The 16,480-nt window shown below is 31.8% G+C and overlaps 1 protein-coding gene across 1 annotated transcript; it reads right to left on the bottom strand.

Annotated features, from left to right (window-relative positions):
• Window positions 1-172: 172 nt before the first annotated feature.
• On the bottom strand, window positions 173-16,157 carry LOC132702517 (endochitinase). Its single transcript, XM_060671194.1, has 11 exons — window positions 15,914-16,157; window positions 12,283-12,356; window positions 11,901-12,070; window positions 9,857-10,022; window positions 9,136-9,358; window positions 5,379-5,502; window positions 4,254-4,451; window positions 3,684-3,765; window positions 2,015-2,226; window positions 1,168-1,431; window positions 173-429 (listed from the first exon to the last, which is right to left on the bottom strand). The coding sequence occupies exons 2-11, from the start codon at window positions 12,332-12,334 to the stop codon at window positions 304-306; spliced, it is 1,617 nt and encodes a 538-aa protein (XP_060527177.1). The 5' UTR covers window positions 12,335-12,356; window positions 15,914-16,157; the 3' UTR covers window positions 173-303.
• Window positions 16,158-16,480: the final 323 nt, after the last annotated feature.

Raw genomic sequence — 16,480 nt, 5'->3', positions numbered from 1 at the left:
CGTCTTAAAGTGCCACGTGCAGCACGCTTACAGTGGCTAATTGGGTATTTTATTAGTTCAATAGAAAGTCAACTTCCAATACCCGATCCTTATATCCAGTAGTTTAATAACAAGAATGTGCCTATATTTTAGAAATACTATCTGTTTATACAGGATCGGTCAATGAAAACACTTCTTTTTATATATTTTTTAATGTCGACATGTCGAAATTCACTGCAAATAAGCAGTACAAGCGTACAAAAATAAAAAAAAACTTACACTACAAACTGACTAAAAATCTACTACTACTAGTACTACTATAGATCAGACTTTTTTACATTCTTTCCGGTCCGCATTGGCAGGCCAATCGCAAATATGGCTGACGGTGTGATAAACCGTTCCGAGCTCGCAATCGAACTCTTTTGGTGTACCGTGATCACAACGATAATACTGAAAAATGAACACACATATTAATAAATGTGGTTAGTTTTATGAAGAGATTCATGGTCGAGTTAAACTATGATTTATTTAAATGTGATATTATTCGTCTGAATTCTCAGATCGAATCTTGGTGCCGCAGAAAATAAATACCCGCGCCACAGGATTGTCATCAGCAATAATATAATTTTTGGAGACTTAACATCTTTGATAGGATAGTTAAATTTATTTTTGTCAGAAAGTTTAAAAATAAATGCTCCAGCGAGGTATTGTCTCAAGAAAATACGATCCAAGTCGAAGGGTTTTCAAATTTTATTCTAGAATCAGTGTGATTGTTTTCGAAACTCAGTTTTCCAGTTTGTGGAATATTCGGATGTAGAATACGACATTTGAAAATAAAATAAAATGGCTTAACTTCGTGTCCAAATCAAAACCATAAAATTCTCCAGAAATGTCATATTTAAAAATTTCTAGGTATCGGTGCGAAGATGCGATGTTGATATTTGGCAAGTAAATAGTGACCCAACCAACCAATAAATTAGTTTCAAAAAACTGCGTGATTAAAATTGACGCTGTCAAAAAAAAATAGACGTGATCAGTGAGTCATAATATTTTAAAAACTTGTTTAACAAAAAGTCACTGCCAAAAAGAATAAAAGAATGATTCATTGATTTTTTCTGGAGACACAATAGTTACTTCTTGTTATTTCAAGATGCACAGTTGCAATCAAATAAATTTTTACCTACATACCTTATTACACTGTTTGTGGGGCATAAAATCATCTTTGCAACCAACTGGATAATCTACTTCGTTTGATGGTATAGCACTAGTAGGAGAAGATTCTGAAATACCCGATGGAACTGGATGCGATGTTGATGTTAAAATCGAAGAAGGTTTTTCGGTTGTTGCTGGTTTCGTAGAAACCTCAGGGATCCACTGACCTGGCTTCGACGTCGTGGGAAGAGACGCAGATCCACTTTCAGATGGTGTGCTGGGTGGTCTGGCCCATTCCGGCTAAAATACGAATTCATGAAAAGTTTGTCGTTTCCGCGATATACAAAAAAATCCAGGCAATGCTAAACTGTATTAGTAGTATATTATGCAACAAGTCTGTGTTGAATTCCAAGTGCCGCCGATTAAATAAAGTGTAGCTACTCCTTGAAGTCGAGGGTTAAGGAAAAATACCTCAGAGGCCACGAATTTTTCATATAATACATCAAATTATCATATATATCATATCATGGCTTCGCGCTATTTAAAGTTCAATCTGACTTTCCCACAATATGTTGCTTAATTTGCATAAATCGATAAGGATAGCTTTTACAAATTACCAGCTGCCCATCAAATGTCTGAAGTCAAATAAATATTCCTGTTCGATACGATACGAAATTTCGAAGGAAGATGAGGTAACTTGTATATTATCTTCAGATTGCAATACTAAGAATCCCAACCTAAATGTTAGTAGAAAAGTTCTTACGTTTCAGAGCAAGAATTTGCAAGATTTATGAAAATGTTTACTTTTTGGTTAGTTGGTTAAAATACGTTTCGCCATTTTTGTTCCTCTGAACTTTGCCGAATGTAAACAAAAGGAACATACCCTTGGTGTAGTAGTAATTTTCGGTTCGGGAACTTCGTAGCTTTTCATGTTGGCGTGCAGTATATGAAGCAAAACATTTTTCGGGCCGCAAACTCCTCGGAAATCGTCAAGATCGATAGCCCATACCATTGCGCCACCGTAACCGTTTGATTTAATAAAATCCATTTTAATTTGAACGCTTTGTGGGTCTTCGTAACCAACCCATTGCGTTCCTGAAACAAATCACAATTAGCCAGTAAGATTATAGAAATATACTGTGATTCTAATATAAAATCGAACCTAACATTAGGTCATTCTGTTTACCGAAAACGTATGCACACAGACCGATACCTTAATACATCGTTACATCACCATCAGACCCAAAAATCATGCTCTTCTCTTTAGTAATTTAATAAATTTTACATTAGAGACATTAAGCGTTCCATCACAAAATACACTTTACCACACTGTTCCAAAGACAATGAATCAGAAAGCAACACTTCCACTATTGTCCTTACATTCAAAACATCATTGACCATATAGCAAAAGAAATATAAGGTCAAAACCAGATTTACCACTTGTCCAAAAATCTCTCAACATCTTCGATCCGTCAAAGACAAAATTCCGTTTGAGATATCAGGAGTTTACGGCATTCCATGCATGTGAGGCAAAAAATACATTGGAGAGACCGGACTAGGCTCAACTAGGCCCGAAGAACATGAAAGAGCCTTAAGACTAAGACAAATAAACTCATCAGCAGTTGCCCAACACAATCACGAAACCGGATATAAAATTTTATTCGATAAAAGTAAAATTCTTGCACTTAAGGAACTCTTCTATCAACGAAAAATCCGAGAATCGATAAAAATCTATAAGCAATCCAACAATCTTAACCGCGTCAGGTCTTTACCTGTCACCAATATGAGAATAATTCATCCGGGACGATGTTTATGCCCCCATTTATCCCTTTTAAAAAATGTATATGCAGGTACAGAGTAGAATGCGAGCCAGTTATGTTTAAGCTCTGAAGGAGCCAACAGGGTGATTGGCGAAACGTTAGCAAATTCGATTCATTGATTCGGATTTGTAAATAGTATTACAGTAGCCTGTGGTGTTTCTTTGAAAGAAAAAGACATTCAATCACAAAATACACTTCACCAGCACCACACCCTGTCACTCCGTAATTGACCCTCCATTAGCCACTACAGTGTGTTCAAAATGTCACCGATCAACTATCAACAATTCTGAAATCTTCCAACATCTACAACAGTTTAAAGGTAAAATTCCTCTCAAGACAGCAGGTGTTTACAGTACTTATGTACAGCTGTGACAAAGACCCCAGATTTTGACGTTTGGCCCTTTCTCATATCCAAGAAAAACATCAAAGGTCCTAGTAACATAATACGCAACAGAGGTTCCTGTCTGTGGTCCATTTGGAAGGAGTATTCCTACTCTCTTGATCTTACTACCATTGTAGCCCCAAATCTATGGCGAGTGTTTATTATCTTTTTGTTTATGACCATTTCCGATATTTTTTTTTTAACGGAATATAACTATTTGAACCACCCTTTCACCATGTCCAAGACCTTTATGGCAATATTCAGTTTTGAAACATTCGGTATAGTTATGCATAATATTGTTGTGCATAACATTTAAGGGAAAACGAAATTTGGAAAAAAACCTTTTATACCTTTATAAGCGTATGGTACCATTCCTTGTTCGTCCCATTTTTTGACCCAGCCGCTCTCCTTATTGTCCACATCCAAACAGATCTGAAATTGTAGGTGTATTAATAGTAAAAATATAGAGGACAGATCCTAAATAGCGTATTGACATTAACTGAGAAACGGTTTTATTTCAAATTACTTGAATAGGCTGACTTAAGCGGGGATGTTTTGTCACTTTGAAATATTAGAAACCAATTTATATTTCATGCAAAAAATAAAGTTGATTTTATAAATAATAATAAATTTTATATCTTCTATTTATATAGAATTCAAAAATTATAAATATAATATAAAATAAACTAATAGTTCTTCTTGATTATTCCTACAAAAACTTTTTTAGCGAAATTAATGTAGATCAAACAAGACTACATACTTTTAGGGAAATAAAGCAGTAGCCCTTGTATATTTTTTTGTATCATTTGTCTAATCACTCTGAGTGACCTTTCGACCACATTCTAAGAAATACACTTCTCAATGTATTTCTGACCTCTGTTTAAGAACTGAATATCAAAATTGCACTGAAATAGTCATACCTCATAGTACGCTAACATCCCAGTAGCATTTGTATATGGTCCGGGATCACCTCCACCAGCTTCTTTGTTAATATACGTGCCCAAATTGTAATTATTGTTGCTATTACTTAAAGTAAAACTTCTTCCGTAAAACGGAACTCCGACAATGAGCTTCTTGGGTGAACAGCCATAATTAACCCATAACAATAATCCGTCATTCTAAAATGTAACAGGGGACTATACGCAAGGAACCACCAATTGTTAGTTTTTTATGTTTTTTTTTATGTTTTAACTCACTATCATAATTCACTAACACGGAAAATTATAATTCATTTTGTATACTAATATTTACTATTTATTTTATTAAGAATATTAAGCACGCATATCTGATTTGGATGAGATACTTTATTTTATCGTTAAGTTATTGATTTGCTTCAAACTGTATGTTTCTAGCTTTACTTAAACATTATCCCGGTTTCTAAACGTTCCGATAAATCCTACCAAACACCTCGATTTAAGGTTCGGCAGTCAGGATGGCGGATTTGTAACCGAATTATCATAAAAACAAAAATCCAGACATGGAAAATCAATTTCCCTTGTCTTTTCACTGGTACTTTTCGGACGAACACGCATATCAAAGTTTACGGTAATTTATTTACAGCATTTTTCTATTAACAGAAATCGATTAGTGCAGAATGAAACTGCTTCAGCAACTATACTTGCAGGATTATTGAATTAAGGAGTACTTTTTCTCCGTAATTAAACAAAGTTTATAAATAAATAACTAAATAAAATAAATATTTTCAAACTTTGCAACCGGTTTAGGACATCAACTAAAACTTTCCTCATGCAACGGAGGATATCGTTCCATTAATTCGACGAAAAAGTCACCTGAAATAAGCCCCAAAAATTTCGTTGAAATCAAAATTAGTGTCTTCAATAGAATTTCTGAAAAAACCGAGCAAATACTTTTTGAAGGAAAATTTTAATGATGAATTCGTTAATGGAAAACTAATCATTTCGCATTATAAGATGAAGATATCATTGATAATACATTAGTAATGAACTTCGTTCAAAACTGCATTCCATGACCCATTTGCTTTATAATAGTGAATTGTGAGCGAGTTATGCACACACTATACTTACTACGTTTAGTTTTTCGTAAGCCCATTGGTCGTGTGGTCTTTTGTAGAGGGCACTGTGGGTGTCTGCAAATCCTGCCCAATTGCCTCGCAAGTCGTACGTCATTGCATGAATAGCGTCCAACGTTCTGTAATATGACAGAGATAACAATTTCCACATGCAATTACTAAACTCTCCAATTAAATCATTTATCGTATGACAAAAAAGGCAGACTTTTCAAAAACCATAATATATCTGGAAAAAGTCTTGCCATGAGCAAAATTTCGGCAAAGTACTTCATCTCACTTATTTATCACTATTTTGAAAAAATGTTTTCATAGATGTTGCATAAAATCAAAATATTTTTAATTACACAAGGTGCTGGGCGAAACAAAAAAGTTATACTATACTACAAATATACTGTATTTTTCCTACCCGCCTAAGGGCTGAGTGACGTCGGATCAAGCAGAGTCAACGTTATGTGGTAACATTGGTTGTCGACAAGTAGTGATATATATCCCACACTGTAAATTTTATGAGTTACGATCTTCATTTTATGAGTACAGTATTTTTATTTATTCAGTTTTCAATTGAGAAACAAAAAAGCATTGTACTTTTTTAGTAGAGTGTTAAACACTTGTTGCCGAGTGCAATAAAGTTTGTTTTTCAGAATCCGCACTTTATTTTGGCTACGCCCTATTTAATGGTACTTTAAATACGTCACAACATAACGCCAATGAGCTGTGATACGAGTATATTCACCTTTTTTTTTGCCATTCTTATGTCGATATTAAGGCGACTTTGACGTAATTTATGACGAACATTTCACGTGTTATCTGGGATGATTATTTGTTATACCTCTAATGTGCTGCCGTTACAATATTAATAATTAATTTTTAATATAGTAACATTTGACTAAGTTAAACTACAAATGCCCAATTATATACATTTCAATACATCAGTTTGGTTTCCCACAGATCCGAGCCACTTCAGACATTTCAGGGGTTTGAGAGCAGCCGAATGTTTTCGAAGATATTTTCCATGGCTTGAGTGTCAGTGAATGTATCCGTGTTTTTTTGCCAAAACGTACCCAAACACTAACGGTCGTAGAAAAAGTATAGTGTGCAACACTTTAAAGGCAGCAAGTTAAAATAAAGGGTGATTATTTTGCTGTTTGGTTTTTCAGAGCTCTGTTTATGACAGATCGCGCGTGATTCGTGCCATGTGTCGAAATCAACGTTTAGTATGGATTACCATTTTATCATGGAAAAATTGACAAACGAACAAAGCAATGAAACAATCAGTTTCACGCGCTTCAGTCATATTATGGTAGTCATAATCTCCCTTCTGACTATTGAAGCCATAATGACAAAATTTCGCCACCATGCATCACTTTCACGTTATTAGAGATCAAACAACCCCTCAGGTGCTTAGACTGCGATTGAAGTAAATATTCGTGCCAGAGTTGCTAAAGATCGTGATTTTACATTCGTCGTCGATCGCAGCAACTGAGATTACGTGGCAATTTTTTAGTTGCCATGTGGTTTTAACAAGGCGGTGGCACATGCCACACAGTACACGAAAAGATCTTGGACTAGTGCATAGGCTGCCAAGATCGGACGATTTGAGACTGTTGTTGGACTATGTTTTGTAAGGGTACGTCAAATATTGAACTGAGGTGGCTTTTAATTGATAAAAATCCATTTATCAAAATAAACAAGAACTAAAACTTTATATATATATATATAAATATATATATATATATATATATATATATATATATATATATATATATATATATATATATATATATATATATATATATATATATATATATAAATTATAAATTATATATTTTTACATGACAATTGTTTGGACAACACCGTGTCTTTATCAAATCTAATATTTACAAACTACCTGCTACTATATATACCCAAAAATGACCATAAAACCTTAATTAATGTTGTTGTGAGAATTTAAGTTCAATAAGTATTTAAATCTAATTGATCGTTAAGCAATACATTTGAATGTCTCATTTTGTTAATCTTAATGACTTCCAATAGATTTTATTTCTACTTTTTGTGGCTGTATGTAAAATATCAAAGTTGTCGTCAAAAATGTGTTTTTCTGTGTTTAAGTATGTAGCATAATTAAAATCTAGACTATTGTTTTTAAACGCTCTTTTATGTTCGTTAATCCGTTTCTTGAAGGATCTACCTGTTTGTCCAATATAAATTTTAGGACAAGATCCGCATTTCAACCTGTAGACACCTGATTTTTGAGATTTTGGACATTTCATTGTATTGTTTTTTAAAAATTTTCCTATTGTGTTGTTAGTTCTGAAAGCTATTTGTAAACCACATTTTGAAAAATGTTTTGAAACTTTTTCATTAGGTTCTCCTATGTATGTAATTGTTTTAAATTGTTCGTATTCTGTATTAGGTTTCGGATAAAGAGTTTACTGTTGTCTGGATTTGTTTTTTATTTATAATTTTATCTATAATGGACGGATTGTAGCCGTTGTTCAGTGCAATTTGTTTAATGATATTAAGTTCTTAGTTGTAATTTTCTGTTGAGAGTGGCGTATTAAGAAGTCTGTGTATAAAAGAGTTAAATGCAGCCATTTTGTGTGTATAAGGGTGATTTGAGCTGTTATGTACGACTGTGTCCGTGTGTGAAGGTTTATGATATATTGAAAAATCTAATTTGTTTTGCGCTTTCGTAATAGTTGTCTAAAAAATTAATAGAGTTGTCCTGTTCAACCTCGATAGTGAATTTTATACGATTATGTAATGAGTTAATGTAATTTAAAAAAGAATTCAATTGTCTGTCCGTTCCAACAAAGCAAGCAAAAAAATCATCCACGTATCTATACTACCATAGAAAACTTTTACTTAAAGGATGTTCTAGTATGATATTTTCCAAATTATGCATAAAAATCTCGGCTAAAAAAAAACTAAGTGGCTTTCCCATAATCAAACCTTCATTAGAGATGTAAATCTGTCCATTAAATTCAAAATAATTTTGGTCTAAAGATACTATTAACCAATCTAATAAATCTTGTTTCACCAATGGGTTTCCGAGTTAGGATGAAATCTACTAAATCTATCACATTTATAGGTGGAATACTGGGAAATAAGTTTTGTTGCGTTAGAAGGGATTTTTATATCTTTAATTTTGTTGATTAATTCAAAAGAATTTTTTATTGCAAATTTTGGTATAAAGTTCCACACAGATTTGTCGAAACAATTGTCATGTAAATAATATATAATTTCGTGTTCGTTCTTAGTTATTTTAACGTCAAATCTGTTATTTATTCAGATAAAGTATGGATCACCTAAAACGTAGTCGTGGCTATCTTTCACATGAAATAATCCTAAATGTCCAATCCTAAATAAAATTTTATTCTTTTTTCCATTTCGTTTGCGCTTTAACAGATCATAGAAAAATAAGTTTTTTAATATTTTTGTATATATGTTTGAAAAGTAGTTACGGAATCATAAACAAATATATTGGAAAAATCGTAATATTTAAAACTATAAAATGTTTGGTTTAACAAAATATTTTTCTATAGTCACGCTTTTATATAATTGAGAATATTTTTAAAATGTTGATTTTTGATTTTATGTAACATTTATTAAAACCTTTTCTCAAAATAATGATAAATAAGTGAGATATAGAGTTACTTTGCCATAATATTGCGTCACCCTTTATAAACTGCTCGCAACAAATAACATCCTAGGAAATTAAAGCAGTTACTTACTAACAAGGAGGCACTTACTCGCATAATTCGGGAACGTGGTAACCTTCGTCCAATCGAAATTTGGCTACCGGAACTGCCATTGTTATTTCCCAACCCTGGTTCTCTTTATCGAAGGCTCTTCTGAGTTCTTGTACAAAGTAGAGGAAAACGTCTTTATCTGAGAACTTTCCGCCGCGATCGGATGCCCCGGGGTATTCCCAATCCAAATCGAAACCATCGAACTTGAATTTTTTCATCAGTTCTATTGCAGAAAGAATAAAATTTACACTCTATCATAAATTCAAACATTATATCATTACTAGTTAGCTTTTGCATTACTACCGTAAACTTTAATTCAAATAAACGTAACCGTTTCCCTCACTCTCCAACAAAAAGAAGCATACTCGTTAGTTGTTCTACAATTTTAAATGATTTAAGTAATTGAAACAAAAGCCAAAAGGGGCGTTTCTCTTGATATTCAATGAATATTCATCTCATATTCATAATTTTCCTAATTTCGTGACAAGATTTTATCATTCAAAGTTTTCGTTCGGTTTCTTAAGAAACATACGAATCAAACTCGAAGTCCTGAAAACATTAAATTAAAAATTCCAAAAGGTCGTTTTCCTTCAAAAAATTAATTAACATAAAACGCCCGTTAAAACAAAACGAATAAAAATAAGTTTTAAAGGGCCTTTTTTAATTATTGAATTTTTCAAAAGTTGCGAGGTCATGAAAAATTAATACCAAAGTTAATTACCAACTACGCTCCTAATAAAACTGTCCCGTCGCGACTTCTGGGAAACCATAGCGGAATACTTTTCTCCACCCTCAGCCCATCCACCCACCGCTACTTGCAATTTAACGTCTGGATTGGTTTTCTTTAAATCAGTAAAATTTTTGAAGCCGTTTTGATGGATGTCAAACTGGAAGACAAAAATTGGAAACAAGTTTAATAAATGCCATTTTAGTCACGAGTATGCTTTAGCACGAGCGGGCAAGTGTTTAATAAACGAGTGATTAAAGAAGTTGGCATACACTTTACTTAGAACCATTAGTTTTTGAGTACATTTTGTATCCTAAAATCTACTGAAAATATCCGACACTTTGCGCAAGCCTGATCAGTGCATGATTAGGTATTTTAGAGTCAGGAGTTGAAAACATAAGACTGATTTTTAATAAAGATTTTACAAAAGAAAAAGCTATTACTTTTTGAGTAGTCCCGATCCAATAGTACTCGTCCTCGGGTTCGTGCATATAATTCCGGCAATTTTTCTACTTTACTACGTAAAGTTTAAAATATATCTACGGGGTCACGTCAACAAAGTATAGATCATTACTTAATGTTTTTATTGAGATTATATGAACTTTCTTTCCACAAATAATACTATCATTCTATTACGTTTATATCACGCCTTTAATCATACGAGAGTTTTTCTTGTAAAAAATTTCTAAAGATATTTCGAAGAGTTATCCAAATCCTGACGAAAATGAAAAGGACATGAGCATGGTTAGGAGGCACGATCGACGGATGCTTGTGGTCTCGATTTCTAAAATTTGGTAACGATTAGGCTGCATAATGTTAACTTTTAAACTCTTCGGAAAATCCCTTAATCGATTAGAGAAACAATTTTTTTATGACACTAACGATCCTAATGCTGCTATGATTTTTCTTTCGTTATTTGTTAAAAAGATGAATAACTAAAATAAAAAATCAACCCCCATTAGCATCAAGCCTAGAAGACCGATATTAGAAAATACAAAAAAACAAAATTTCTGCGAAACGTCAGCAATTTCGACTAAGCAAAAACCGACGCAGGAGGAATCCAGAAGTTTTGTAAAAATCAATTATCATTAGAATTCTAAATTAACAAATTGTCGTCGGTGTTGTGAATTTTATTTTGGGTATTATTTGTTTCATCAACCTGTTTCATAGAATCATCATATAAATTACTGATAATACATGTTAAACGGGCCTTTAAAAATTACAAATAATTCCTGATGGAACACTATATATTTTAACGATTGTACATCAATATATCGGCAGAAGTAATAGTCTTCAGTAATATTTAAGTTTTTGTCCACGCCATTGTTTTATCACTTTAAAAAACAACGGTTCGTGGCAAGATATGTTTGACCCTAAAGTTCTATTTGAACGCAAACATTACGTTTCAAGTTGAATAATAATGTATTCCTATCATGGGTTTTGTCAACATTTGATGGCACGCAATTGAAACTCGCGAAGCATACCAATACAATACAATGCGCGTTTATGAACTGTAATTGAAGATAAAATTGAGTTAGTGACACGAAAGTGTTGCTTGAAAATGGTTTCGACCAAATTCGGCCATGAATATTTCAACTTCCCTAATTGGGATTCAGGTTGACATAAATGCATCCGCATTGATTAGGTCGGCAATGGGATTTCTAAAAAATATATGTTGCTCACGTACCCGAAAATGGTAAATTTTAATATCCTTTTTGTTAGAGAACATAAATATTTTAGAAATTCGATTCAGTACTGATAGTTTTATAACTTGAAGCTTCATTCGGATAAAAAATTCCATTTTTCTACGTTCAAATATAGAAACAATTTTTAATTGTTTTATGCTACTAACTACAAATAAATCCGGCGTAGGGTGTTTCAAGGTCCGCCCCGAAATTCAGTAAACTTTGTTTAAATCAAATTTTAAAAAATGCAATCTAAGGTGGGTTGCTTAAACAAGGTCGCTAAAGAATTTTATAAAATGGTCATAGTTTATTGCGTGGACCAAAGATATTTAAAAATTCACTACTATAATTACCTCTGGGTCAATGAGTAGTACTTCCCATGATTTGTCGTCAACTCCAATAAATGAGTAAATTATGTGAGTACATAAGTTTGCAGGAATGTCATTTATGCCATAACTGCCGATATCAGGTCTGTATATGGCCCACGTGCCATAATAACAAACTACTCGTGATTTGTCCGCATCTGAAATCAGAATTGGTCATGATTTTATTTCCCTCATTTTTATGAAGTTAATTAAAGTTATGAAATTAATTTCCAAAAGTAATCTGGAATGAATTTCAATATTTCTTGAAAAGAATTTTACCCATCGGAAAAACACTGATGCCAATTACAGGCCTTGTGCAATGCTATAAGTAACATGCTAAAATGCAATAATGAACATGAATCGAACTTACCAGTAATTTGCAAGGTGATGAACAGAAAAAGTGGCCCCAGAATCCACTTCATGTCTACGGAATAAAAGCAAACCCTGAAATAAACGTGATAATCCTTTATTTATATAGGCAGTGTTGATAAATAATGGAAATTCTGATATTTCATTGTGGACATGAATACGCGGTTATCTCTGATTCACCTGTGTTGTACACACACAATATTTGATTATCTGTTTTAATAAATTCGCAAAACGGTTACAACAAATAAGCTTCTAAAATGCAACGCAAAATTCGAACATTAATGCACCTTATTCACTGATTGCTACGTTACTATGAAATTTTTTGTTCTTGTTACTTATTTATTTTATTTCATTGTTTTAATGTTATTTATTTAATTATTTATGACAACAATAATTTTGATCTAATTTTTATGTGTTTTCCTTCATGTTAATTCATTAAAAATTCAATTTTTTTCAAGCGCTTTTATATTTTTTATACAAAAAATCCATTTTCACTTCTTATATTTAAATAAACATTGGACAATTTAAGAGCTATAATAGTAGTAGCATTTAGTAGTTACTTCATTTCCTTTGAGGTATTACCTTATTATTATTTATACCGACCTATCGTAAAAGTTAGGGATGCTTTTGAGAAAGGAAAAGATAAAATCTACTTATTCTCGAAGATACTTGAAAGTGACGTTGCTTGCTAATTCGCTTTACAAGCATTTTGAGCATAATATGTGGTTCAAAGAAACATTTAGTTTTAGTGGTAGACTGTTGTTTGATAACCCTAAGAAAATAAGACTTCATATATATTTTTTTTATAGTTTCGTAATATCACCAAATAAAATGTAGTTGCCAAAATAATACGATTTAAAATTGGTTCTATCCTATTCTACAATAGAAATATCACTTGTCTTACTACAGATTATTGAATTTAAACAAAGTTAGTATCTTCGGGGTGAAATTCAAAATTATATTCCTAAATTAAAGACACTGTATACCAGCGGGTTATCTGTCTATATAAAGCAATCCGTTTCGTAAATAAGTAAAATTAAAATTTAATTTTACGAAACATAAAAAATAAGTCTCCTATAAAAAATGAATTTGAGGAATAGTAATGTTTTTCAAATATTGGGTATTAGAATTAAGCAACTGGGGAGAAGGCCAATAAGCTAATTTTAAATTAACGCGCAGGGTTGTTGTTGTTTTTATGACTTGACAATATATTTGCACAACTTTTTTTTTCCTATTTCTATCTCTTCTGTTAAAATTTCAATATATAGAAAAAATAGAGAAATACCCTACATGTTACACTACTAGCACCCACACAGACTGTAAAAAATATAATTACACAGAAAAATCGTGACGTGAAAAGACGTGACTTTTTTATGTATAATATACCCATATTTTTAATGTTCAAATTCAATAAAAAAACTCAGCGTTATTCAAGTTTTCTTATATCCATTTTTATCCTTATTAAAATAAAAATTGATTGTTATTTTAAAAATTATTTAAATAACTATAATTAATAAATAAAATTCAATTTATTGATCAATTAATCTTATTAATCTACAAAAGCCAATTTCAGAAGAATCAGAAAAATAAAATTATAACGCAAAAACTATGTGTATTTTTTTATTTTAAACACAAACCTTCCTTCCGTGATACTTTCTTCTTTGAAACGATCGCATTAGCTATATGCGAAACCGCTATACCATGAACGGTTATTGCAGAATAGCCGCGAATTTAGCGTGAAATATTATGAATTTAGCGTGTTATAGGAGCTTTTACAGGGATTACTTTTAAAAAATATATGAAAACCGGATTAAAACAGCGCGGTAAATAATATCAACAAAATCCACGACACAGTCAAAGGATTTTAATTTGGAATGCATACATTTTTTGTGCAGTTCTTCTGAATACGCACACCACTGACATTTTTATCAAGCAGTTCATTGAGCTGCATGAATCATATATATCTTCCACATTAATTATTCAGAAATGTGAAATATATTAACCAGCAGGAGGCGTAAAATTCCATTAGCCGCCTCCTAGTCAATGTTGAGTAAATAGCAGTTCCGACGAACCAAACAAATTTCCGATTACACCCAGCTAATTAATTAATAATTCATTTGCTAATTAAATATTAAACATTGAAATTCGATAATAAGTTGCTATTTCAGAAAATAACACAGCAGCATCGTCGGTTTCGTCAGTTTAGAATACCTAGTCCAATTGCAGAATGGCAAGTTTTATTCTATTAAAAACTTAAGACGTCATGATGAGTCGGGAAATATTTACGCGTTCTATCACAGGCAAAATAGTGCACAAAGACACATTCTCATAATATTCAATGAAATAGCTGAATTCGCCAGCGCAATGTCCACTAACGTTCAATAAAGCTTTTGCGATGGTTAGTTTTCCAAATTGTTCAGGTATTTCTGTATTTCCAATTACTTACTAAAAGTAGTAATAATACAACATGACGCAATTAAATGGAAAAGTGTGAACGTATTGGATAAATTCTTAATGCCTACTTTAGTCAAAAATCCCCTAGTTTGGCAAACACTAAACAGTATTAATACAATAATTTCCATTTCTGAAATTTCTTGTGTAAATTGGCAACCCTTATATTTAAACAACTATTTCTTTCATCATTAAATTAATTTTTAAAATTGTTAAGCTTGGCAATAATTATTTCTGCAGTTGAGCACTGGATTGAATACAATGCAATGCCAAACATTGTATATACACAGTGTCAATAAAGTGGTAATACATAAGCGATACATAATACTCTAAATAATTAAATTCATTATAAGTATTAATTTATAAAATGGTATTAATATCCATTTCCGTAACAAAAGTTATACAACAAAAAAAATTATACAAGGTGAAATCACCCTAAATTGCGGTTTTCGAAAGGGTGTGAAAAAAATAACGGGCTTTGATCACCGGAAGGAAGAATTAAAAAAAAACTGTGCCCAATTTAACAACGAAATAGTGATTGACAAATATGATCGACTATAACGGTATAGTGGCCGATGTGTATTGGATTGATCACCTTGATCGGTTTTAACATACTTTACAGAGTTTAAATTCTTACCACTTTTCTTTTTTATTTTCCAATAAAGTATGGTAACATTTTTCAAATTAAATATTTATTCTGCTCTACATTCAATTATCATTTAATGAATAATAAATTAAATCAATTTTTATTGTTTTTAGAAATTGATTTATTTATAGGTACCTGAGCAGATTTTTATTAAAAATTAATTATGTATATTTAATAATTTTTATGACTAAAAGTTCTCTTCGTGAAGTAAGAATAATAAATCAAGTTTTAAACACACGATGAAAAGAACAAAAAGAACTCTATTGAAATAATTGTGCAAATAATGTGCTGAATCTCCCAATACCAAAATTCATATAACCATATGTCAAAAATTTCAAAGATTTGTAGTTTGGAGTGTAAACTTGAATGTAAAATCCGTTTGAATATTTGCGAAATTAGCGTGCAGTGTGTGTGTGTGTTACTTTTCAAAAAATTGATACACAAAAATAAACATATTTGCAAAACTTATAATATCTGAAAGTCCTTAATTATTGGTTGTATTCAAACTGTATACTTAATATCTATTGATACTTACGGATGGTATGTTCCTTAACCGCGATTTGAACAATATCCAAACGGTAAACTTTTGTTCAAGTAACCGTGCACCTTGACTGAAAGGTTCTTTGGACACCACCTCTTAGGTAAATCTGATATTCAAATCGAACCTCTTCTTTTATTTATACACCAGTCGGTTGACATTTTTGTGTGTCATCGACCATCGTACCATTGAACTTGGTTTAATAAAGGTGTTCTTTTGTTGTGGTGGAAACTTTATGCAGCCTTTGGGATTTATCGAACGGAAATCGTAAATTATTCTAATCATATATGATGGTACCTTGCAACATTATTTTTCTACGCGCGTCATTTGCTCGCGAAAAATTTATTCAGATGGATGAGATTGGTGATAGCACAGCAATTGACTGTTTATGGATTTTGATATTTTTTAGAAATTATATTATATATATATATATATATATATATATATATATATATATATATATATATATATATATATATATATATATATATATATATATATATATATATATATATATATATGATGACACAATATTCCGGGATATCATCCGTTCGCTCGTTGAAC

The sequence above is a fragment of the Cylas formicarius genome, unplaced genomic scaffold, assembly GCF_029955315.1.
Source record: "Cylas formicarius isolate icCylForm1 unplaced genomic scaffold, icCylForm1.1 PGA_scaffold_10__41_contigs__length_53128322, whole genome shotgun sequence".
NCBI lineage: Eukaryota > Metazoa > Arthropoda > Insecta > Coleoptera > Brentidae > Cylas > Cylas formicarius.
Note: the sequence above shows the minus strand (reverse complement) of the source record. Positions and strands in the feature narration are given on the sequence as shown.